Genomic DNA, 27,957 nt, shown 5'->3' on the forward strand with positions numbered 1-27,957 from the left:
CTCTCATTTCTGTACAAAGAAAACTGCTGAAAGGTGACTGTATCGGTAGGTTTCAGAAATATTTCCTGTAAGGAGAGACGTACAGGATGGTAGGAAGCAATCAGTGTTTTGATGTCATTCAGGTTGGAACGTAAACTGTAACAGTTTCATTGTATCAAGATGGCCATTTTTACTTACGTATAGGTAAATTGGGTGGAGAACCTTTCTGCTTATGACTACATCTTTTTTTCTTTACTGTCTTTATTCGAGGGAGGTCTGTTGGCCTCCATGGATCCTGTCCTAGGTCGATTGGGCAGGCCTTTGCTGTTGGAAGTGGATTCCAGCAACTAAGAACGTGAACGAATGATCATTTTGCATCGTGGGGTGGGAGAAGAAGATGTATCCAAAAAAAATGCCTGTACCCATAACCAAAGGAGGTGGTTCTTGGGATTTGTTGGAATGTATTGCAGGGACAGAGATGGGTGTTGAAGCTGATTCATCAACCTTTTTAACCATGAAGGTCAAAAGACTTTTCATTTGTTTTGAGAACGATTCTTTTGGAGGCACAGAGAGATCCGTCTGCACTCCCACTGTAGTAGTGGAATGGAGTGCAGCAGCATATGTCTAAGATGAAGTGGTGGACAGCAACTTGCGAGCCTCAGGATAAGTAATGTTATGAATTATCTTCAAACGCACCTCTTTTTCTTCCAACCATTTAGGGCAAGAATGAAAGTAGGATGGGTGAGAGCCATTGCAATTGATGCAATGAGGGTCCATTTCACACTTGTAGGCATCATGGTCCTTGCCCCTGCAACAAGCACACGTCAAGGAACCGTGACATGATGTCTTTGAGTGACTGAACCTCTGACACTGCAAACATCGAAGAGGGTTTGGAATGTATGGCCACACTTCTGCAATTAAGATAACCTGCCTTGATGGTGGCAGGTGAACATAGTGACGTAAATGTGAGAATAAGGACATTGGTAAGTATTATAATTCCATCTTTGTGAGTGAAGGTATGCCTCACTGCAGAAACTCCTTGGGTGCAGAAACCAGCAAGAATCTCTGACTTGGGGATGTTCTTGAAATCTCTCTCAACAATAACTCCTTGTGATGAATTCAAAGTAGCATGAGGTGTAACCTCAATAGGTATATCCCCAATTGCCTTTGAATGCAACAGGAGTTCACTATGTTGAGATGTGGATGTTTCCACCAATATGTCACCAGATCAAAGCTTTACTGACTTTGGAGACCCAGCAAGTTCCTATAGTCCCTTCTGAATGAAAAAGGAAGATATTTGCCCTAAAGGTTTGTCTGAAAGTGAATGAAATGTAAGAAAATGAGGTACAACAGGTGGTACAGATGGTGAGAATTCCTGCTCAGAATCTTCAAGACGTGGTTGTTTACCTATAGACTGTTTTTTTTGCTATTTTATTAAGATTTTTAATTTTAAGTATCCATAATGAAGAAAGGAAAATTTCAGTGCCCACTGACCCCACCAACCATGAAGCCCTATGAGAGGATGCACTACAATGTCAAACAAGGGCACTGCAGCAATGCTGGGGTTTCATGAGCACTATACCCAAACACCAGCATCAGATACAATGTCCACAACACCTGTTGAGAACATCCAACACTGGTACTTGGTTGACCCTAGCCCAAGTGGACCAGCCGATTGACCAAAGGGGAGCCACCCCAAGGCAGCCTGTCTACAGGAATTCAAGGCCAGAGTGGTGTGTTAGGGTTGGACCCCTCAACCACCAGGATCCTCTCCTCCCCTTCACAGGTCACCATGCACAGCAAACACGTGGGTGGATGTTTAGATCCCAGAGGAGGTAACCAGAAAGAACAGAACTTTCCCTGGGAGGTCCACACTGAGGGGAACAAACATGAAAGTCTTTGTCATTTAATTGTATGCATCTAAGCTTCAACATCTGAGATACTTTAAAGACAAGTATTAATCTTACAATGCTTCATTATCACAGAAATAAAACCATGATACACTCTACTACTGAGAACAGTCCAGTCAGAAAAATCATTAAAGTTTGTAGTTTTAAATACATTATATCTATCAGAAAATAAGTAGTTTTTGGAAAGCCTGGGTTTCAGACATGTTGAGTTGAAATTAAGGAAATATAAACACAGAAGTGTACAACTAAAACCCAATCCATTCATACAGTTTAAATTTTAATCAATCAGCCAGCTTCTTAGATGTTATGGCTTCAACTGACTAATGGAATTGATAACAGAATCAAGACTAATCAATACTAGAGTAATCATAATAGATCTAGAAACATGTAGATACCATAATTTTATGTAAGACCAAGTTCCTCATACAAATTTGTACAGGTCACTGAACCATACCCTGAAATCAAAATGACCACACTAAATGCATACATGACAGCTGAGATTAGTTTGCTTAGAACTGTGCACAAAGCTACACAAGGGCTATCTGCACTATTTGTTCGTAATATAACAGTCAGTGACTAGAGAGAAGGCAGCTAGTCATCACCACCCACTGTTAACACTTGGGTTACTTTTTTACCAACAAATAACAGGATTGAGCAGTTTGATGTGATAGGGATTCAAACCCACAGACTGTGAGCTGAGCTCTCTAACCATCTGACTGACCATATAACAAAGCCAAGTAAATATATGATTAGGAGACAAGTATTACGGTACGTAATCTTTATCTAAGGTAGATGACCAGTGCAAGGTTACAACGTTTGCAATATATATATATGTATATAATGAAATTGTAATATGTAACAGAAGCAACTTACCCATAGCATTCAAAGCAATGTCTGTCACTGAGAATTACACTCTATAAAAGAAAAGAAAAAGTTTATATTTCCACTGTTATTGTGTCAAGTAAGAAAAAAACTAATTGGAACATGTGTTACTCAGAGAGAAATGCAGATGATATAAAAAATAAAAAAGTCTAAAATACATTGCATTCTATAATAAATTAAACAGTAATAAAAATGAAGAGACATGATTTTTGAGCTTGTGTAGAGAGTGTATAGAAAAATTTCAGTGTATGTCAACTTATTTCTTTAAAATAGCCGGATATTCTTATAGTGTCAGCATTACTGCTCATACCAAAATTGTTCAAAAATACCTTTAGACATAACTTTCCAGAATAGGTAACATGTCAACTAACTAATAACCTCTTTAACTTTTAGGATACTGTCTTAATAAGTGTATCAAATATTTGAAATAATGTAAGACCTTAATTTAATTTCCCATTAACACACACAAGCACAATTTGCACGATCTTTGATCTTCACGATGTTTGCAACATTATTAAACCACAAAACATTTATGTTAACAGTACATTCTATACATTATCTTCTGGACACTTCAATAGTTACTCTTTCTCAAATTATTTAAATTTTCATTAACAACTAATTTGTAAACAGTCTTTCACAGAATAAGCAATAATTAAGGAAATGTCAAATTTTAAACAATGTTATACTATAAGCCATAACAATAAGCACACATACATTAATTTTCTAAGAATGGAATTTTTTTTAAGGCTTAAGAACCAAAAACATACGTATTTTTAAAATTAAATTATATAATAGCTTGTAAGCAAATTAATAAATTACAGTATATAAACAGAACAAAATATGTTTAATATTCAACATTCTGTGTTAAATCTGAACCTTTAAAATTTATTTAAATTCATATATTTAACTACTTTTTCATTTAGAAACCTTTAAATACATACTTTAAGGTTTGTTTCACCACTTTCAACTTTAATCATGAGATTAGAACAGTAAAAATAAACCATAAACACTACCTATTAGCTACCTACCGACACAGCTTTTAATGAATGTAAGACCAGTTGTCGAATGCTTTCAAATAACCTGTCAGTCACCTATACCAAAACAAAAATACATCATTCAGACATCATAATTCAAAACTTATTTCATTTACAAGTTATATTGTATATTGTGCATCCACAATATAATTATTAACCAACTGAAATGCCCTTTTTTTAGTAATACACAAGTTCCATGGTTTAGGCACTCACTCATATACTAGGAAAACAAAACTCCATAAGACTTTAAGGAGGAAATGAAATTAATTTCCTGCCATTCAAGATTTGACAAGAATTATTGAAAAGTGAATTCTACATTTTTAAGTTGTTTCCTCGTCTCTACAGTGGTATTAACAATACTTACATAAAGGTGGCACCCTTCACCTGCAGCTATAATCAGTTACACTTAAAACCAATGAAACAACTTATTCAGCCTACATTTCTACTAAAATATGAGTTATTTATAAATCTAAATTTACATAGCACGTATCAAAATAAATATTTCAAAGGATTAAAATATCAGACAATCATGTTAGAAATTATACCCTTTCAAATTCTATAATGATACAGGTCCTGGTGAAGAACCTATGAAATGTGAATCTTATGTTGTTATTGGTAATTATTTAAGATATTTATTCCAACCAACTTATGGTTAAAGAGAACATGTTGAAAAACATCATTTGTCTTTTCCTAGGAATGAGCTACGTTTGTTTTACTTCATAAATCACAGAGTTTCTTGCTTTTAGTTACAGACTATGGTTTCGTACATGCACATAAAAATTTAAACAATACAATGTAACATGATCCACTAGGTCACAACATAAGAAATAAACAAACACAACAAATGTAAATAAACTAGAAATATGTTCCACTTCAATAAAAGTTTCTTCATACAAAAGAGTTATTTCTTTAACTACTAAGTCCTAAGCATGTTTTATTACAATTTTATGCTGACGGACTGAGGAAAAAGTTGATTTTCCATATAAATTATAACCTCGATACCTTTATAAATCATGTGTGACTAGTAATGTTATACATCAACATACGAATAAGTGAATGTTTAAATTTTTACATCATATTTATGTCTGTTAGCATGATTAAATCCTTGCAAGAAAGCCCATGCTAAGCATACGGCTAAAAATACTTGCATTTACATCTTTTTACCTCTTTTCCTCTAGTCCCTTCAATGTACAGTTTTAAAGTGCAAATGGTCCACTTTCCTCCATGAACACTGTTGTATTCTTCCTAAGAATATATGTGGATAATATTAAATCTGGCTATAAACTCTTTTGAAAATTAGCTGTAATCAACACAGATTCCTTTAATATTTAAAGTTACAAAAACAACAAACTGTCAGAACTAGATTTTGATAAAAGTTAAGAATAAATATATAATTTTATTTAAGCAAACATTTCACTTTTGCAACTTCTTTAGGGTTAACATAACATAACTGAGTTAGAAATAAACGTGCACAACCACATCTCAAAGTTTAGGTTATTATAAAAACATTTGAGGCTTATGTTATTAGTATGAAAACATAAATTACTATTAATTAAATAATTTAACAGCATATGAATAAAAGACAAATACTTGTATTTCTTCATCACAAACATAATTATATTCAGATCAATATAATCTATTATTAAAACCTAATAGCTGTTTGTTGTTTTTTCTTAATTACACACTGCTTCTGAAACAAAACATCTATCTGTTATTGAAACCTAATAGCTGTGTTTTTATCATTAATACCCTGCTTCTATATTGATGCATTTATCTATTATTGAAACCTAATAGTTGTTTTTATCATTAATATCCTGTTTCTATATTGATGCATTTATCTATTATTGAAACCTAATAGCTGTTTTTTTTCTTATTAATACCCTGCCTCTATATTGATGCATTTGTCTATTATTGAAACCTAATAGCTGTTTTTTTGTTCACTTACACCCTGCTTCTGAATTGACACATTTGTTAGATGAACAAACATGTTATCTAGTTCATTCACATTAGAATTATACTTCATTTGGCAAAATCGACAAAATCCCAATTTGTACCTGCAAAGAAACAAGATATACTTTAACCTAAAAGAATAAACTTGCATACCATTAAATCTACAAACAGCTTTATGAGTAATATGTTAGTGATTCATGAATGAGCACAGTTGAAAATGTCTAGAAAATCATAGGTAAATTCTATGACTTATATTTGTTGGTACCATTTAGTAAAAAATAATTGAAAAGAAAAGAGAGAAATTATTTTTATTAAATAAAATGCCCTGCACTGTATAAAATATGTATGTTACTAACACTACAAACTGGTACTCGTTCCTAGCTATGATCGAATAAACATAATACACATTGGCCAATAAGGTAGAAACAGTATACAAAGTTTCTCTCCTACATCTATTTTTACAAAGAAAAAACAGATGCATTCATCTCACAAAACTTCAACTGTAAAAACACAAAAAAATAAAAATAAACATTTATTTGTTTGTTTGCCAAACAATTCATGCTTTCTGTACCCAGCTGTTTATAATGTGGTAGATCATCAACAGCACCCACTCCAAACTCTTGTATTACTCTTATCTGATCAAATAATAGGATGTAACTGTCACTCTTGTGGTCGCCAGTGTGCAGACTACATTTCTACAACAAGGGTCCATAATCCACAAATGTTCAGATCAACAGTCTAAATATGTTAACCACTAGGCTACACAAGCTGATGTTCATATGAAATAACGAAAACATACATTTTCTATTATAGCAACAAGTTAAGTTCCTCAATTACTGACATAATAACTCATGCAAATAATGACAGACAAAATAGCCTTATAAAGACTGTCAGATGTACAGTAAGTTTTACTAAACAAAGATATTTATAAAATGTCTATAAATGACTATAAAATGATATGTCATACATAGTCACAGCACACAGATCTTTGAGGTACTACAATATTATAAACTGATTTTAAGACGTGTCTGTTTCGTGATGATGAGAAATCCACTTGATGTAATACCAGCCATCCTGAGATACATATGTCTATTTATTCAACAGTTTCTAGCCATACCAAAAGGTGATAATTAATACTTTATTACACAGGTTTTTCTTTCAGAAAACCTAACAAATATTGAGACTAAACATATTAACCGAATATGTGTAATGAGATTGAATAAACTAAACAACAAATTCTCAAAACAATGATGTATCTCAGAACAGCTGATATGTATATTAACACTTTCATTGTTAACTTGAAGATAACCTAGGGAGGTTGAAACGTTGCTCTTTGTTTGTCAATAAAAGTATTAATACCCACACCAGCCATTCTAAGATGCATTTTTATCCAAAGGGGGTTTGTTGTCATCAAGAAATTCTTGACATATTCCTTTGAAACACAAGTATTACTACTTGAAATGTTACACTTATATATTTTTGTTTTAAATCTTAACTTCAAAAACGTTTTTGTTTATAACGTGAACAGCAAATGAACCAACTTATAAACTGATGTACTTCTAATGACAAATAATGTAGAGTTCTAAAGTTACACTTTCAGAACTATTTAATGGATTTCCATTTGTAATAAAACATTTTCATGAAGAATTTGCTTATAAATTGTTATACTGATGTTCAACAAACCTTACATTTACAACAGTATTCGAAGCCAACAGCTAGTGTTAGTGTCCCTGAAGTAAGGTATACCCATTTATTGTTACTTTCTTTAACAGTATTGGTAAGAATGTTTAATGCATCTAATTATTTTTTTATTTTTTTATTACTGCTATTATATGTTTTTTATTATAGAGATTATTCTGCATTGTTAGACTAGTAATATACCTTGGATTAAGCTAAAGGTCCCATGCTGGCCAAGCCTCGTAAGATTTTAGTGGGATTATGGTCAAAATTATTGTTGTCAGCATGGGCCAACTGATGAAACAATGTATTTCAATATTTTAAAGAAAGAATGTAAGGAAAGTATATTTAATTAGTTCCAGTTATTACCAAGTTGATTTTTAGTTTTACTCTAATTGAAAGTCAAAATTAATCGTCTAATATGAAAACATTAGACTTTCATGGAATACTCACAAGTATGCTTTCAGAGGACGAAAGGAGGTGACAAGAACATAGATTCTAATATCAAACTTTCTTCCTCCAATAAGAAGAGGATTTTCAATGTACCGTGAGATAACGTATGACTCCTTCACTGCTGCTGGATTAAAACTACAAAAGAAACATAACATATATGTCCATCCAGCTACACCACTTACCAAGACTAGCTCTGGTTGACCAAACTGCATAAAAAAGTTCTGAATCCCTTATTAACTAGTTAGTTAACCCTTAATTCTTTACTATATGATTTATAGTTCCAACACGGTTTTTTATGTGTTATATGTAGAATTACTATGAAGCTCAAAAATGGATGAATTATACAGTAACAGTAAAAACTTCAATAGACATAAATAACAGATGTACCATTAAAGGACAGCTCTTGTATAAAAACTTAACAAGAAACATTGCACAAAATAAAAGTGATTTCAAACTGTCTTTAACAGAACAATAAATTGTTGAACTTTGTACTCTTTGTAATCAAATACAAATTCTGTATTGTGTTCCAAAATTAATAGAACTACTGAATATGAAAATAAGATACACCTTAGAGTATTTGCATACGTTTTTTTGAAATTTTGTGTGTGTACAGGATAGATTTAGACATTTTTGGCAATAAAGTTAGAGAAAAAACATAACATTTACCCTCCAGAAAATAATTAAAAAAACTATTTCAGCCAAGATTTCTGTGCTTGCAACTTCATGAGAGCTAATAGTTCAACAACAAGCATGAAACTTTGGGTAATATAAAGTATTACAAATATTACCTGAAAAGTAGAAGTCATTTCTTTTATCTAACTTTTTTCCAAAATATGTTTATACTTATTTTGATACCATTACCTTGGTCCATCTCTAGACCACTTCTTCAGTTGGGAAAGTTTGTTTATTAGGAAAATACCCACACCTTGAGCTAAATAGATGTAATAACACACATGTATATAGATATTTACAAATATATATGTATACATTTATTAGTTAAAACAAAAAATATAAAATGCAAATTATAGTTTCACAATATGTTTGTTTTGAATTTCATGCAAAGCTACTTGAGGGCTATCTGCACTTCACAATATGTCATTAGTTAAGGCTATTACACATAACTTCACAAAGATTGAACAATGTAATGGAAAAGTTCAACATAGTCAGTAACAAATCACATACACTGAATATATACTAATTAATATTAATAAAGTTAAATAAATAAAATCAAAAGGAAGGACTTTGTTAAAAACAACACATCCAAATCTCTGTATAATTATATTAGTTTGTTATAACCAGAAACAGAGCAAAATAAAAAAAAATGTGTTACTGTTAAATTGATACATTATATAAATATTTATTCTGACAAAATTAAAAAACTGTGATGGTTAAAATACAACTGCAAATTAAATCCTAAAACTTAAAAACTATAGTATATTTCAAAATGTTAAGACGGGGTAGATTGCTGTAATTGTGTTTATAAACATAAAACATTTAGAAACAAACTTAGGCCACACGATACTTCTACTACTGTGCTTGAGAATATTTGCTAAAATACATAGGCTTACATGCACCAAGGAAAATATCTTGAATAATTTACATGTGTATTAACTAGTGTTGCAGTTCCAAGTCTATATAAATTTAAAGAAAATCTATGTTACATATGTAATCTTTTATTTTAAAAAAGAATCAGCTATCTTTCTCTTATTCTTTCTACTGTATATTTTTTGTTTCAGCTTGTTTTTGGTTATAGCAAACTAATATAATAAGACAGAGGTTTGGATTTCCTGTTTTTAATGCAATCTTTCCTTTTAATTTTGTTTACTTAACTCTAGTAGTATTAATTTTCTCTATGTATGCATATATATATTTATTAGCTATTACATGTAATCAAATACAATTCAATAAGAACAGGTATATGTGATAAAGGATAATATTCTTACAACACCCAAAACTTATGCAGCTTCATTTTGAAAATCAATTGCATGTCTAATTTTGTTTTTGAAATTTATAAACCATTCACCAAACTACTAACTCATAATGACTTATCTTGCTTAGATAAAAAATATATTCGTGTGACTTTACATTTGCCACATGGCTTCATGATCCAAGTGCTTGAAGGATTCTTTCGGAATTCCTCAACAAACATGTTGTAATCTGCTGGTAATATAAATGTAACTGGAAGAAAATCTAAATATAAAAAAAATTTAAAATGCAACAGCAGTAGAAATAAAAACAGTGCTTATGTCACAGAAAAGACAAAAACCATAATGTTATTAAGAAGGAATACCTCAATTTTTTTCTGTCTTGTTTCCTCAGAAATTACAGTGTATAGAAAAATACACATTAATAGGAGATTCCACTTTAAATTATTTGAATGCCATTGTTTTTCTCCAGCTGCTTGAGGTATATGCTGGTTGAATGAATACTTCATGCAAGCAGTTTAAGTACACTCTTCCAGACTGAGTGCTTTCTTAACTGTGTTGCATACTGTTGACTGCAGATATACTGATGACTTTTGTCACTGTGTCACTAATCTTTATACTCAAGGATTTTCATCAGTTATAAGATGTTTCACATTGTTAAAATATGGCAAAGATATAACTTGTTGCAGATCTCCTTTCAGGTGGTCCTAACACCCATAGTTGATCCATAATCCTTAGTTTTCCAATGCCATTATGTACAAGGAATAGATATATTTAAAACATGCTTTAATGCAAACAATAAAATAAGGTACATTGCATTCAGTTATTTAAGAAGTAAAATAAACCATACTTGTATTTCTAAATGGGCTTTGATGAATACCTAATTTAACCATGAAGTCAAGAGGTTTGGTTTGAATTTGATGCAAAAACTACACAAGAGCTATATGTGCTAACTATCCCTAACTTAGCAGTGAAAGACTATAGGAAAGGCAGATAGTCATACCACTCACTGCCAACTTTTGAGATTTAGAATTGACCGTCACAATATAATGCTTCTACTGTTAAAAAAAAACGAGCATATTTAGTGGGATGAGGATTCAAACCTGTGACCCTCAGACTGCAAGTCATGTACCCTAGTCACCCAGCTATCCTGGGTCTCCAAGAAGTTAAATTAATTGGTTGTAACTTCCAAGAACTTCTTCAAGCCTCTCCATCTTAAAAAGTAAGGACCATGTAAGCAATCTCTGAACAATCAAGAATCTTCTAGTGGACAAAACTTTAATTATAAAATATAATGTTAACTCTTCACCACCTACTTTATCAGGCTTTTCAATGTATTAGGAGCAAAGCCATCAAGGCCACAATTTAACTTTAATCCTATTTCTAAACTTTCCTTCAATAACAACACCTAAAGAAATATCTTATTCCCTTTCAACAAATTAATTATATGTTAAAATATCTTTCTTCATTTAAAAAAAAAAATCTAATGTTTATCACATTTTAGACACTTTTTTCCCTTCATAATAAGAAATATTTTACAGTACCTATTAATTTGAACAATAATTATAATATTTAACTTTAATAGTTGCATTTGCTTTTTATTTCAGATTGGTCTTTTACTTTTTCTGCAAGATGTGGAAGGGATGTATTTTTGGAACTATACAGGTGGAACAAATATTTATTTATCCGAGGTGTCATTTACATTTCTTTTCTAATTGGAACAATCACACAGCTATTTTTTTGCCATATCCTGCACTTTTTGAAAATCATAATTTTCCTAAATGAAAATTTCACAGATTTAGCTTTTCTCATTTTGTGCTGACTCTGTTTGCAATATTTTCTGAACACATGCCACAAACCTTCAATCCTCCTTCTGTTGGAGTCAAAAGTTCCAACATGTCTATCATCTTAATCACTATACATCACATCTCCACCAACAACAGAGCACTACTATATCATATGATTCATATACCCTACGTGCCACCACTGAACTATCACTTTAAAGTTTGGCAGAAAACACGAGCACCTTAAAATAGTGGGAAGGAAGGATGGAAATTGTGAGTAGAGGAAAGTATCTATTGAAAATACATTTTCAATTAGGAAAAACATAACATCTAATACAGCATCTCCCTCCATGCATAAGATTAGCTTGAATCCTACATTGAAGGAGGGACCAGTGCAATGGAAGAACAGGCATATTCCTTGGAAGTGTTTGAGAGAACTAGACATGGTGGAACAAGTAGAGAATACATCCATGTGGAAGAGGATGGTGCGACAAAGAGACATATATGAAATAGAATTCAATCCCACAGTAGAAGGTGGGTAGGAGATGATAAGTTTCAAGGTGTAGAGTGGCTTTATTGTAACTATACTGCAATGACATCCATGTGTGATGCAGAATCTAAAGGAAGTTCATCACATGCACTCGAACCCACAATGTGAATAAGTCCAGAACAACCCAGTTCATAACAAGAGAAAACCAAAAACAGAAGCAGAAAGAAGGGAAGGTGATGGAATTAACGTGAAGAAATGTGAAAAAGATCATGCTAAGAAGGAGACAAGGAAGGATAACTCACCTGAATCAAATACCAAACCCAAATGGTCAGGCTGAGCAGGGAAAGATCACAGGATGAGGAAGATTGCAAAGGAAGAAACAGGATCATAAATGAAGCAAGATCTGGATAAAAAATAAGGAAGAAGGAGCAGTACAAGGACCTGGTAATGTTGAGAATTAAATTATCCAACCTATAAGGAGGAAGAAATATCCCATCAAAGAGGGGGGTGGGAACACACAAATAGAAGTAAGATAAGGGCAAAAAAAAACAAAAAAAATGTCTCAAACCAGGAGCAAAGGATGCCTCAGTCACCAACAGAGACAAAAGGAACAAATAAACATGGAAAACACAGAGGAAGCACCGTGGGTTATGAGATCAAGATGGGAAAGACTATTGACCAAGAGAGGGGAGGCACTCAAGACATGGCATGCTATCAAAAGAATCTGATGTGTGAGGGTCTAAGAAAGATTATCCATAGTACAAACAAAAACAGGGAATGGGACCTTGTGTATCCTGGATGATCAATACAGAAAAAATACAGAGGACCAGCCAGGAGTTTGAGAACATTGATGTAAAGAGAAATCTCCTTAACAGACCAATGACCAAAGTTGACAAACAAGAGGAAAGGATGATAAAAAGAGCACACAAGGGATCCCATGCAAGTTTCAACTGGTCATGAAAGGCCCACTGAAGCAAATGCATATGAGTCCTGCAAAGGTGTATGACAAGTGTCAAAAGCAGCCACCACCTCAAAAGCTATAGAACCTTGCCAGTACAAAGTAAGGGAACAGACAAGGCAGCCAAATGGCAAGCCCCATGGAATGAAGCCTGAGAGATAAGGTCAAGCCTGACCAAGGTGAGTGTTTAAGCCATGATTCTACACTTGCAGGAGGTTGAGTTTTTATATTACCCTAAAGATGTAAAAAAAAAAAAAAAAGTCAATATAAAATTAGACAAATCCTAGGACAACAATGAAGTCATGTTCACTTCATGATCAAAATGTAATTGAAATATTTAAAAGAAAGTTTAGCAAGGTATCTGTGAAATTATGATGAGATGTGGGAAGTTGTATTTAAAATCAAGTTTAAAAAGAGATGTAACATTTTAGACTAGCATTTATTATTTATTGGTGTTTGTCCAACCAACAGATCCACTCTTGGAAAAAAAAACAATGTCTATGATTCAAAGAGACTTCCTGATTCTCTTTTGTCACCTCAGTAAATATTTGTAATATTTTCATCTCAAAAGTTTCTCTCATGTAACCATTGGGGTCCAGTAACTGGAGGTTTGAAAGGAAAAAAAATATCTGTAAATATCTGTTTATATCACCTAATCTCTAATCACGTTTCTCAGGAAGAAAGAATTAGGGGAGGTACATGAAGACTGTCTTTAGTTATAAACAAAAACAAAAAGACAATCATAAACAGTATAACAAGGGCAAGTGTTTCTTTTGTGATTGTGTAGTGGAAAGAAAGGAAGTGAAATTCTGATGAGCTCTCTCTCACCAATCACATTGTAAGATAATTAAAATACTCTATTAAACTCCAACACAAAGTTAAATTTATAATCAAAGTAAAATCTCAATAAAGTTTTAAAGAAAAGTTAAGTGAAAAATTTACCAAAATTTCAAATCAGTTACATTAAACATACAAGATCAAAAATAAAGCTAGAGTTGGAGTACATGTCTAACTTTAAAAGTACAGAAAAATCTCTTAAAAAGTTGGTAAACAAAAAACAATCTTAGTTTCAACAGAAAATATACAATAATAATTTACACCAGCTTTGCACATGAAACACTACTTTGCACAGTTGTACTCAATTGCTGGGGCAGGGTAAGACCCTGAGCCATGACTCAGTTTGCTTACAGTAAACAAAGCTATCTTGCCTGCAAGAAATTCAGTCAATTGCCAATTAGCAAAGAGTTCCTAGACAGAGCTAGATATCTAACAAAAAAAAAAAGTTAAGAAGTCTTTACTTTTTATGTCCAAATTCAATTGAAAAAAAGAGAAATTTCAAAAAATTTACAACTTAACTAAAGGAATAGAAAACACATGGTATGATCATCTGTCAAACTTCTATAAAAGCAGGCTTCCTTCTCTTTGGTTGCTTTTACTACCTCCAGATTATGCCTCAGTTCTAATGATTAATGTTTTACAATATTTGTATTATTGTACGATTAAATTTCATTAACTGAATTTTTCACAAATAATAGTCACATACTTATTGACACATCTATGAAAAAAAACAAGATTGAGGAGAATATATGTTGGTTTTTGTTAAAAGTGGCCTCACATGAAGACCTGATTCAGTCATTTACTATCACAAATTTTAACAAAAACCTTTCACAAAGTTTTTAACAGTACAAAGTTTGTTATTTTGTAAATGTGCATAGAATATTCTGATTCATGGATTTCTTGCAGAGCAGCATAAAAGGTTTCCTAACAAAAAAATTCAATGAATACTAAGTATTACAGAGTACAGATTCGTTACTCTGTAATTCACTCTGTCTGTTATACAGACTCTATCAAAACTCAAGTATGTAAAAACCACAGTCTTTATTGTACAAAAATAAGAGCAGCACAAACACTATGCACCAAAACAAAACAAGAGCAAATATTTATGGTGGTTGTGATAACTGATAAAAATAATAAAGAAGCCTTTAATATATCTACTTCCAATCAAGTGTGAGCCCTCTTTTAAGTTAACTAATAAGAAAGTTAAAATAAACTCAGAGTAAATTACAGTAAAAAAATGCCATTGCAAAACAAGTCAACATTAAGTTAAACAAGAAAATATAGTCTAACAAATTCACTTAAGTGATGATAAAAGTCTTCCAAAAGTTGTTGTTACAGTAGAAAACTTGGCTTTAAGTACAAAATGCAATAGCATTAACAAAACCATATTGCTCATGGATTACCCTTTATGAACATGGCCTTTGTCCACTGCAATTCAAGTTCAAAGACAGTGCATCCCTAGGCCACAATCAAGTTTCCCAACAGAAAAGATGGTATTGTGTCCTGAAATGTCACAAATTATTTTTCTTGCAAGAGAACACAGATAATGACCAATTAGAGAAACAGGTCCTGGGCACAATTATAAACAAAAAGTTACATTGTTTATCAGACCAGTTTTCTACTTTCAAATGGAAGTCACTGAAAGTTAAAAAAATCACATATTAACTAAAGAGTTACAATAAACACAATATCATTCTGCATCACTTATGTATGTGTTTCACTAATATGTACTTGAATAAAACAAGGTATGAGTACTAAATTTCCTCAAAAACATAATATGTAAATAAAACCTGCAGCTCTCCAGAATGTTTCTATTCCTCATCTTGCATACTTACCCAGGTGAACATATTTTCCATTTTCATCTTTCTCTGCAATAGGGTTTCCTTCCTTTTCAAGATCCTTACGATATCTTTTAATATTCTTCACTAATAAATCTTTTCTTGTGAGTTCATAATGGTTTGGAAAATGATTAACCACTCTAAAAACAAAAACACTGAGGCATATATAAAGTGAAACTTCAGATTTATTTTATAAAATATGAACAAATGACTTTCTTAAAACAAAAATGAAAACATTAAGCCTCACTGAAAAATAAGTATTTATATCTACAAGCTCAAATAGAAAAATATCAATATGCCATATAATATATATTTATGTATGTTTTCTTATAGCAAAACCACATTGGGCTATCTGATGAGTCCATTGAGGGGAATCAAACCCCTGATTTTAGTGTTGTAAATCCATAGGCTTACCACTGTACCACCAGGGGACACAATATAAAATAATAAATAATCTTTAATCGTAACATGGACATAACTAGACACTGATAACTTGATGAGAGAGCATAAATCATTTCTTTCAGTCTAAAGGAATTGTAATAAAATATTAAGTGAAACATTGCTATTGCAACCAATGAAGACATAAAGCTACTTTTGCTATCAATATAAAATATCTGAAACTAGCACAAAAATTACATTTTCTCTCAGTTAAAGTCATTCCACATGTGTACATACTCAGTTGAAAATAAAAAATAGATATTTATAAAGATGCCTAAGCACAAATTTAAATAATTTATTTTTCTAATTACTGATTTTGAATAACAGAAATTAGAATTTTCCTACAATTAAAATATAATTCTGATAGATAATTACCTCTTCTCACAAAATGGCTTTTTTCAACTAGCACTACTATTACTCTCTATTGTTACAAATGTTCAATGTATGCTACTACCCTTCCAACTCCTGCTTCTACAAGCAAGTAATCATGCAGCACATCTACACCATATATCATTGGAGGTGAGGAGGCTGAGTGGAAAATGTGAGAGAGGGAGGTAAGTATTTATTAGAAATCCATTTTCAGTGTCACAAAATACTAACTTCCAATACAATGTCTTACCTCCCACTCACAAAATATCTAGAATCCCACAATGATTTGGTGGGTGACCAATTTTAAATAAAAAGATCCCTTTTTAGAAAGCATCTAAAGACAGCCCAGGAGTTGTGAAACTAAAAGAGTAAACATTATACTTCAGAGGGAGATTACATCACATCTGATCCATGTATACTCTTTATTATTTTATAACTGAGAAAAATCTCAGCCTTAATGTCAAGCTGCAATTATATAATATATATATAGTTGTGACATGCAGGAGTGCTTCAACCAGATCCTGTTGGCATCTAAAACTGTACATCAAGTCCACAGTAAGCAGGGCATTACACAATCTAGTCATGACACTAATTATAACTGGGATATCTCCAACCAAGATCATACCCACCTGGAATGTACATCTACTGATGGTATGAAGAAAGAATGCCACGGTAGGAAAAAACAATTGGTCAGGTATACAGATAGGCATATGATGTAGTGCAACAATAAAACCCTAGTGGCATCTGAAATTGTACATCAGGTCCACAGTAGGAAGTGCTACAAGCCAAAAACACCTGTGGAATGTCAACACCCTACTCTGAACTGAACAATATGATTCATCACTCAGGAGGACAGGCCTCCATTGTCTATCACCAAAGAGGCTGTGGAGTGGTATGGACTCTCATACTCAACTAGAAGAAAGGGCAAGAATAAAGTGAAGAGTACAGAGTACTGTATCACCAGAGATAATGCAACAGGTAACCATGAAACCCTATCTTGAAAAGCAGAGCTTCCAGGTCACAAAGTCAGGAAGAATTTCTAATTGTATATCAGATCCATAATAAGAAGAAACTCAATGACACAGAGAAGCAGAAATTGGCAGCAATCTCTGTCTGCTTTATTCATGTTAGTCCACAAGTGTATGGTCCTGGACAAACATTTATGAAGCAACAAAAAACAACAAGAGAAAACCAGCAGTGCTACTGAACATACCATCTCTACGGTGTGTGTATAAACCGAACTTGCAATGTAATTGAATGGTCATGGATAAAAATAAAACGTGGAATTGTACATCACATCTGCAGTAGGAAGAGCTATAAATGTAATTTACATCAAGCATGGTCTATGGATGGACAGTGCAAATTAAAAAAATCAAAAAGTATACTTTGTAAAGCACCACTTCCCACAGAATGGAATCCACAGTACAATAGCCATAAATACTTCTAAAAACATAAGAAAATTTTGAAAAACAAACTTTCACAATACCAAAATGCAACAATTTAAATAAATAGTAAAGAAAAACTAAGTCAGTAGTATAAAGGAAACCACTGAAAAATCCACAAGTGAAAACCAACACATCTGTACAATACTACTGTAATTAACAAGTAAAGATGTCAAGAAGATGCTGGTGTCAGACTCCAATTGGTGGAGAGCTACTGCATAATCATTTGCATGCAAAAGAGAGAAGTGGAAGGCTAGTAATGTGCATTGAAAATTTGTATCAATAGAATGCAGTACTAGTCGATAAAAGCTATTTTGTGAAAAGATGTAACATATCATATGGGTAATGCTTATTTTCTAGACCATGAGTTTTATATGTTCATAGCAGTAGTTCAACCAAAATATTTCTTTCCCTACTGCACTCATGGCTTCTCCATTCTTTACACAAACCAATAATCTTACAAGCAGTTTTATAATGTAATGAATGTTCTAATATGAAACAGCTTTAAATACTAGCCTTGAAGAAGCCACAAAGACAAAACATTAGTTGAAATATAAGTTCTCTTTTAATCACTCAGAGTGTAGAGGATATTTTTTTCTAATTTTATCATCAAAAGAAATAATCTTACATAGAGGAAAAATCAAGAGCTCTAATCCATAAAGACTTTTTTTAGAAAAAAATATTTAAGAATATATTGCATTAAAATAAGCTCATTTGTTTAGTATTTAGTAACTACTGTGTCAAATCTGGAAGCAGATTAGGTATCTGATATTTTTCACAAAGAGCTAAACTAAATTATTTATAGGATTTATGTGGCATGCCATCTCTTGTCATTCAAAAAGTAAAGCAAGAATAGTGAAAGATAAATAGCATCAAATAATAAAAACACAGACTTCATGTTATTTGTAACTTCTTACAATTATTATATATCTAAAGTGTTAGATGAAATGAAACAAAAGTCTCTCTTGAACCATGTTTCACATTTACTTCCCTGCTTGCTACTAATGACCAAAAAACTGATCAATTGCTTTTTTTTTGTTCTAAAGGGAATAGATAGCACTGTTGCTTATTATATGTTACATAGACGTAAATTAAAAACATAACTACCTGCTACAGTTATCTTTCTATTTTTAATAAGTACTGACTTTATATAAATCATGAAAATACAAAAGATAGTAAGTTACTATGCCTAGTTGTTCACTAGATTATATATAAAAAAAATATGTATATACCATCATACTACTAAGGAATATTTGTTGTTTTTTTAATCAAATGATGTTTCACTATTATGTCTTCACTAAGACTTTTATAAAACAAGTCCTTATTATAAGCCTAGTTTAAATATAAGTTAATTTCATCTTCACATACCATGAGGACTGGATCCTATTTAATGCTCTTTAAGCCTCAGGTTCAAAAGAGTTTCTTGGAATATAGACTTAGCATTCACTTTTTCTTTACAATGCAGGATATTTTAGGAACTTTAGCACATAGTTAAAAACATATGATCAATAAGGATATTAAATACTATTATATTTTATCATTAATAAAATTCAAGTAGGTTATTTATAACACATACTCTGTTTGTTACTAACTGTTTTACCTCTTTATTGTTCATCTGGATTTATTAACATTATTATTTTGACCAGAATAATTTAGATATTTCATAATTTTTAGTTTTCAACCTTTATTATTCCTGCTAATACAACCACCCCTAATGTTGCAACATAAACTAAACTTGGCAATAATATTACATCTATATATAACCTCATAAATTTTCAATATTCATACATAATACAGGTGTTATTACTATGATATCATATGGTAAAGATGTGTATGTGTGAAGGATGCACTTACTAACTTGTTATATTTTTAATAGTCATGCATAATTTATAGTTATTACTTTTACGATATTATTGCAGCATTTAACGTCTAACAAATATTTTATAATGAAGACTTGAAAGTGAGGAATCTACTTTGAGACTAACAGAGTGTTGAGACAGTTTGAATGAAAGTACCTAATGATGATAAAACCTTTTCAATTATTGTACTTTTTTTCACTACATTCAACTTGTATCATCATCATCCATTCAAGCCATCTCCAAACTTTAACAATATTGATATATAACATACAATGTTTCACAGCTTAATCATTATTGAGGCATAATATATGTCTTACTTGTCTTTATAATCAAGGAACAGTTATTACTTTAGTTCTAGAAGGCATTATTATCAAAAGGGCCATACATCTTATGTTGATTTCTCTTGTCTTTCTAATCAAAGGGTTATATGTCTTGTCTTCTAGTGTATTTCTAATCAAAGGACTGCTGTTGCTTTAGTTCAAGAAGACATTATTATCAGAAAGGGCCTTGAGAAACTATTAAGTAGTTACTACTGGCCAGTTGTCTCCATGTGATCAGTGGTTCAGAATTCTAGGGTCTAGATGATTCAATATCACTTGCACTACACACTAACACTGCTATACAACACCAGTCTTGGTATGAGAAAAACCTAGGTTTCACTAGTGATGTGCTCTTCAATCATGTTAAACATGTTCATTGAATCTAATCTCAGTAATAATCTTTTTTCATAGCTCTATTAACAAGTTATCAGACAAGATATTATTACACTATTACCAACTGCCAAATTATAGTAAATGTGTCATGTATTTAGTTTAAGTACTTTTGGAATGAAAATTTTCTGTACAGGTTTAGTACAATTACAGATGTTACATTAAATTCCCTTTTCTTCTTATAATTTATCATGTACTCATGAATGGGCTTAGTAAAGTGTCATTATCATTTAGTTGTAGATCTAGTTTACTTTTAATAACAGTATAATAATTGTGAGTTAAAGCATAAGTATTTGTAAAGAGTTTTCACTAACATTTAACTTGCTTAGTTTTACTATATCATCAGCCATTAGCTTTCTTTAATCTCTATGATTTCCTACAAATTTTTGACAACCAATTCGAAAGACTTCCAGACAGCGAGTTATTTTTGATTGAGTGCTGCTTCAAAATTATCACCAGTCATCTGACACTTCTCACATCTGCAGCCCAACAAAAATATCTTCTTTAATTTTGGTTTCACTGATTTCTGGAGACAGATATAAGAAACAATTTTCATCTTTGTTCATTCCTTAAACAAAATTCTTCATGAGTTCCAGTTTAATATGAAAAGTGGTCAGAAATGTATTTTGAAGATCCACTGAAGATTCTAACTCAACAATCTATTTCCTTAATATATAATTCTTTCTTACTGACCATTCCTTCTATCTAAAATGATTTTTACCATCTCAGCTGTTACAGAAGTACAAAAAAGCAACAATGTTTGGTAGCCCCACTCTGCAGGCATAGCAGAAATATAATAACTCTATGATCATACATGATAGCCTCAAGGATATTCTGCATGCTTTAATAAATTTCTTTCATGTTCATCACATGAGTAACAGGAATTGATGGCTGTTTCCAATGTACAAAAGGGCAGTTTTAAGACTACCTTTAAACAAACTGAAAAAAGTCTCCATTCTTAAGGATGATGTTCATTACCTAATTCTTCCATTAATACTTCAATAACTGTGCAAAAACACAAAGCATGTTGTATGGTGTAGTAAGAAGCAAGGCTGATGGAAACTTCAGTAAACTAAAACTCTTGTTTCCGAAACTAATAAATTATGTTACTGTAAACAAGAGCAAAGAAGTTCTTCATGCAGCTTTGACAGACACAAATCATGAATCAGATCATTCAGCTCTTCTTGTGTGATCAGATGAAGTAGCTGATGTTAAAATGCCACAAGAATAGAATTACTAGATGAAGGGGATCACGATGGTTCATTGTCTTCTTAACAGGAAAATTCTTCTTTTTTCAAATACATTGATGGGTGTGGCACTGGAAGACCATCCTCATGAGATACTGGTTTCGTTGTAGATGGAATATCCAGAAACATTAGTTGTGCAAAAATAACAATCAGTTAAATAGTCTTTGGGCTTATGTCATATCATGGGAACTGCAAATGGCATAATTGTTTTCTTCTTATTCAGCCACTGTGTCATGCCAGATTTACAAATTGCACAAAACACATGTGGAGCCGAATATTTTTTTTGGTCACTAGTTTTACTCTCAAAATAGTGGTAGTAATTACCATTACCTTGTTTGTAATGTTTTTCAGAAAAGTAATAGAAACTGTTTGAAGATGTTTGCACTTTTGAACTTTACTTGAACTGGAGTTAGCCATTATTTCAAAATGATTTTCTATTATAAAAAAGTATATTTACAGAACTAAAGTTCCAAAGATATTAAAAAGCAAAGTTTTGCACAAATTTATTATATTGTGGGTATGATGAGAGAAGAAGATTGGACCTATTTTTTCCACTGAACATACAGTAAGACAAAGTGACCAACTGAGTAAGTAAGAGGAAACTGAAAGAGAGGCAATTTATTTTGTTCTTTCATGCTCGGTTGAAGGACTTCTTGAAGGTTCTAGCAAACAGCATGTGAGGGTTCCACGATTCCTGGACAGAGCAGATAAGTCACAGAATGAAGCAAAAGTCGCGCAATTCACTAAAACTATATGGAGATCAAATAGCATATACAAACAATAGATATAGAATTTCACACCAATACAGTACAGTCAAAGTTTGAAGTTATCAGACTTAATTTCACAGCATAAATCTATTACACTGAGTTGATTACATGGTATTTCATATAGTGCTGATAAAATTCTGAGATATTACAATAATTCCAAATAAAATATTAAGATATGATAATAACTAACAATATAGAGATGATGAACAAATTCTGACTACATGTTTATTTAAAGTCAGTACCATCAAATTATCCCAAACCACTTGATGTTTCTCTAGCACCAAATTATTTGTTATCCAGTGTAGTTATTTCAAAAACTAACAAAATAATATGTAATTTGTAAATATAATTATTTCTATTAATTCAGATGTACATAATTCATTCATTTCAGTAATTTTAGTGTAGCTAACTTTAGTTATCACACAAATGTGAATATTAACACCTACTGTGAATCAGACAGTCTAAATCCACTCTCAACACTGAATATAGCTCTCACAGTCTGTACTGATGCCCTACAGAAAGACAATTTAACACACAAGCTCATTTTCATGTAAAAATTGTAAAAAAATTGTAATAAAAAAAGCACATAAGTTCTCAGTTTTTATCAACTTTCAGTTCCAAACAACACTTTCAGTTCTTTTTAACATAATATTCAATACAATGAAACAACGTGATGTTATGAAACTTGGTATAAATATTAAACTTCATTATTGGCTCTATAGGACAGTTAATTACGAGTTCTAGTGTATATATTATTTATGGTAAGATAAATCGGCTTTTGTTTTTCATTACCCACAGTGGGCAGAGTGCAAATAGCCCACAATGCAGTATTACACCTAACAACAAACAAACATAATGGTAATATTTCAATTAGTTACATAGCTGAAAACAATTGAAAATACCAATAATTAGAAAAACCTATTGTGATTAACTGATTATTTTTGTGAGTCATAAAAATAAATAAACAAACTTGAATTATTAAATATCATAATGGCAATATTTTTATTACACAATTATTGGAATAATCAAAAATATAAATATTATTTTTGTAGAATTACTGATTTAGATACTGATCTTCATTAGTCAATTATTTTCCATGAGTTAATCTAAGTAATCAATGTGCATAAAGATAAAATTAATCAGATAAATTGTCAGCTCTAAAGTTAAAGATCACAAAAATCTTGTCCAACATTTAAGTATCAAGAATAACATATATTATCATTTAAATATCAACAATATCATTCACTAACACTTAAGTATCAACAATATCATACACTGACAGCTAAATATCAACAATATCATACACTCAGCTAAATATAAACAATATCATACACTGACAGTTAAGTATCAACAATATCATACACTCAGCTAAGTATCAACAATATCATACACTCAGCTAAATATCAACAATATCATACACTCAGCTAAATATCAACAATATCATACACTAACAGTTAATTATCAATGAAATCATACACTAACAGTTAAACATCAATATGATACACTAACAATTAAGTATCAACAATATCATACATTGATAGCAAAGAATGAACAATATTATACACTTACAGTAAAGTATGAGCAATCTCACACACTAACAGTTTAGTTTCAACAATATCATACACTAACACTAAATTATCAACAATCTCATACACTAACAGATAAGTATCAACAATATCATACACTAACAGATAAGTATCAACAATATGACACACTAACAGTTCAGTACCAAAAGTCTCATACACCAAAAGATAAATATCAACAACCTCATACACTAACAGTTAAGTCCCAATAATCTCATACATTAACAATTAAATATCAACAATCTTGTACACTAAAAGATAATTATCAACAGTATCATACACTAACAGATAAATATCAACAGTATCATACACTAAGTGATAAGTATCAACAATATCATACACCAACAAATAAGTATCAACAACCTCATATACCAACAGATAAGTATCAACAATCTCATGCACTGACAGTTCAGTATCAACAATTTCACACACTAACAGTTAAGTATTAACCACCCCACACACTAACAGATAAATATGAAAAATATCATATACTAAGAATTAAGAATCAACAATCTCATACTCTAACAGTAATGAATCAATAATATCATAAACTAACATTTAAGTATAAACAATCTCAAACACTAAATATTAATTATCAAAAATCTCAAACACTATAAGTAAAATATCAACAACACCAAACACTAACAGTTAAGATTCAACAGTCTCATTCACTAGCAGTTAAATATCAACAATCTTATACACTAACAATTAAGTATCAGTAATCTCGTACATCTTGACTACCAATTAAGTATGTATTTCAATAGCTGTGTTCTTCAATGATGATATCTCAAGATTGTGGTGTTATCTTTAATGAGAGCAGTCAGTCACATGGGTAGAGCTAGTCACTAAAGGAATCCTGAACTTATGAATCTGGTAGATGTTTCAGCTTGAACAGTTGAATAAGTAGGTTTTAGTGTAAAGGATTGTCCCATCTAATTAAATGCAAGTGTACATACTGTTTACTCTAAATCTATCACAACAATAACTGTTCATTTTTCCCTTTGCATCCAGTCTCTTCATTGTGACAGATCAAGTTATTAAAAGAATTAGCATGACCCTATAATCATTATATTGACTGAAATTCATATTATTAAATGGGCCTATACCAATACTCTAAGTTAATTGAATCTTCCCAGATAAACCATAAAGTGAATAAGAAATAAAACATGTTGGTAACATGACACTAGGATACTATATTGTAGTTAGCTATTTCTGCTGAAGAGTGAACTGACCTTTAATTGAACTCTTATTATTTAAGTGTAAAAAGGCATCTTAGTTAAAGAAAATGAAATTTTCCAAAACCAAAAAGAATTATGGTCAAGCAAAAGAATTACCCACCAAAGAGAGATAGTTGTTTAAGATATATTTCATAACTAAGAAAAGTCCTTACCTGAATGAAGGAGTTTTGGAGATGTTACATGAGTCAATGACCTCTATATTGCTATGGACAATGACTCGGGAGATACAGCTGTCAATGCACTTACCCCAAGGGTTGACTTCAATATGAGGAAAACACAGGAGACTGAAGAGTGCTTAGGTGATGTGGCATATATGAGTCTGAGACCAAGTGAAGCTGTCTGTATAGAACTCCTAGACTTATACCAGATAGCTTAAATCAGAATGAGATAAAGGAGACATACTGAATGAAATCTACCAATAGGAGCTATCTCACCAAAAAGTGAAAGCCAGGTACCAACTTGCAAACTAAATGGATATGCAGGTATAACTTCTGAGATAGACATAAATCAAAGATGAGCCTAGAGTTGAGCACATACAGTGGATAAGCTGCCAAGTATGCCTTGTCATTCTGCAATCCTAGAACAGAGGCCTACTGTTAGAGTTTCAGAGTCCCTGAAAACACCTACAATGCTATGTTTACAATGATGATGACATCTCCGTCAGATGATGGTAAGAAAATCACAAAGAAGAGCACCTGGACATTCTCACAGGTAAAGCATACTAGATCACTCCTCCAGCATTCAAGGATACCTCAAAAGAAGATTTTGGTCATGTTCTGAAATGTTCTCAGTTTAGTTGTCATCACCAAACTGCATTGGAAGTTTGATGCAGTAAAAATAGACTAGATTCGAGCTCAAAAGAGGAGTAAAAGTGTAAGTCTCAGTCCATGCATGGATGATCTGTACCAACTATAGAGTAAGGCTTTGCCTGAAATAGCCTTAACAAATCTCACAAATATTCTCAATGACAAGCTTGGGGAAGTGCTATAAAATGAAATTATGCAATATAATCTAAGTGTGAAAGATCTTCTGACACTTACTGATAAATATTCTATTGCAATATGGTATAAAGTGGTAAAGTCTAACCCATCACAAGAGAGGGAGAAGAATGTGGTGGTAATTGCAGTTGCTTTACCTCAAACAAACCATTCTATCCAGGAATCCACATCATGCCAGATTCAACCAGATGACATACTTGAGATCTGTAAATTGTTCACATTGTTTGTCCATTTATCATACAAATATACAATGCTTGAAGTGGAAAGCACATCTCTAATTTAGCATTTCTTGTGCATGGTCATCTCATTTCAGTGTGCAATTACATATCACATTATCTGATAACGTGATGAGTAGTCACACACCATAACAGGACGACCATGTACAAGATGTGGGGTTTGCATGTATTTCCATTATTCTCCACTTTCAGCACTGTATCTGTATAGTGTTTTAATTGAATTCTGTGCTGTAAGCTTATAATAGCAGCTGAAGACTATTTTATGTTTTGTTATGCTGAAAAAACATTGTCTGTAATCAATTTTGTGAGCTTTCTTTTATCAGTAGGTTATGTGTTGCACATAACTAAATTTCTATATATACATAATCCTGGCAAAGTAACTTATACTTATTTTAGTGACCAAAATAATAAATCATACCAATACAAATTCCAGTCTTCTTCTGGACCAACTGGAAACCATCCCTGCTTTTCAAAATTGGAAATCAAAACTGACCTATCTTGATCACAGCAGTATGTGAACTGCTGATGATTCATTTTATCTAAAAATAATAATTAATTAATTAATTAATATACAGTATATATATATAAATGACCAAAAACAAATCCAAACAAAAATCAGAACAAAAATGTTGCATAAGTTAAAAGGATTCCCATAGTACAGCCTATAATGTGGTATATATGGGTTCTGGAGGTATCTGAGGAAGTAGAACCTATATTGCAGTGGGGATATACTATCTATCAGACTTATCCTTCATTCACCAGTCTCACATGAAAAAATTCAAGAAAATAAAACTATCAAAAGAAATTGAAATTAGGAAAGCAATGTGCAAGTGTTCAAATCCTTAACATCACCCTTCACTGCCTGCAGTCAGTTGTCAGAAGGTGGCTACTGTTCAAAGTAAAACATGAAAAAACAAAAATGAAATAAGGTACCACCACTTACAGATAAGTAAGGCAAACTTACCTCCTGAGGTTGGCATTCCATGCCCCATTTTAGTAGTAAAGCACTAATTAGTAGTACTGTAGACAAATTATACTAGTATAGAATCCCAACCAAATTATCTAGACTAACTGGTATAACTCCTAATCACTAGTGATTAAGCCCACTGTAACTGCCAATTTTTACTCTATAAAAGCCTCTATATGTGACAAGATGTTAATCTGCATAAAAGTAATACCAACTTATTAATATCGAAAAATATCCTTACATTTTATTTCTTTATATCTATCACAAAATATTTTAATAAATTTTATTTACTTTCTTTATTACACCTATTGAATATTAATATTTTGCATCAATATTTCAACATTAATAATGAAATATTGTAATTTATTACAAATTTTACAAAATCT

The 27,957-nt window shown here is 31.8% G+C and overlaps 1 protein-coding gene across 8 annotated transcripts in view; it reads right to left on the bottom strand.

Annotated features, from left to right (window-relative positions):
• TTLL1B (Tubulin tyrosine ligase-like 1B) overlaps positions 1-27,957 on the bottom strand; it is a 46,852-nt gene that overhangs the window by 11,548 nt on the left and 7,347 nt on the right. For 5 of the 8 annotated variants that reach the window (XM_076474344.1, XM_076474345.1, XM_076474341.1 and 2 more), the window contains exons 2-11: positions 27,023-27,143; positions 22,996-23,061; positions 15,715-15,872; positions 9,971-10,075; positions 8,747-8,816; positions 7,886-8,020; positions 5,751-5,859; positions 4,970-5,050; positions 3,800-3,862; positions 2,763-2,803 (exon numbers count right to left, since the gene is read on the bottom strand). In XM_076474344.1, coding sequence (XP_076330459.1) covers positions 2,763-2,803; positions 3,800-3,862; positions 4,970-5,050; positions 5,751-5,859; positions 7,886-8,020; positions 8,747-8,816; positions 9,971-10,075; positions 15,715-15,872; positions 22,996-23,061; positions 27,023-27,138 — 944 coding nt within the window. In that variant the 5' untranslated portion in view covers positions 27,139-27,143. The remainder of the gene's footprint in view (positions 1-2,762; positions 2,804-3,799; positions 3,863-4,969; positions 5,051-5,750; positions 5,860-7,885; positions 8,021-8,746; positions 8,817-9,970; positions 10,076-15,714; positions 15,873-22,995; positions 23,062-27,022; positions 27,144-27,957) is intronic. The other 3 variants (XM_076474347.1, XM_076474342.1, XM_076474348.1) reach the window with 2 other exon arrangements.

This window comes from Tachypleus tridentatus, chromosome 13 (assembly GCF_004210375.1).
Source record: "Tachypleus tridentatus isolate NWPU-2018 chromosome 13, ASM421037v1, whole genome shotgun sequence".
NCBI classification, from domain to species: domain Eukaryota; kingdom Metazoa; phylum Arthropoda; class Merostomata; order Xiphosura; family Limulidae; genus Tachypleus; species Tachypleus tridentatus.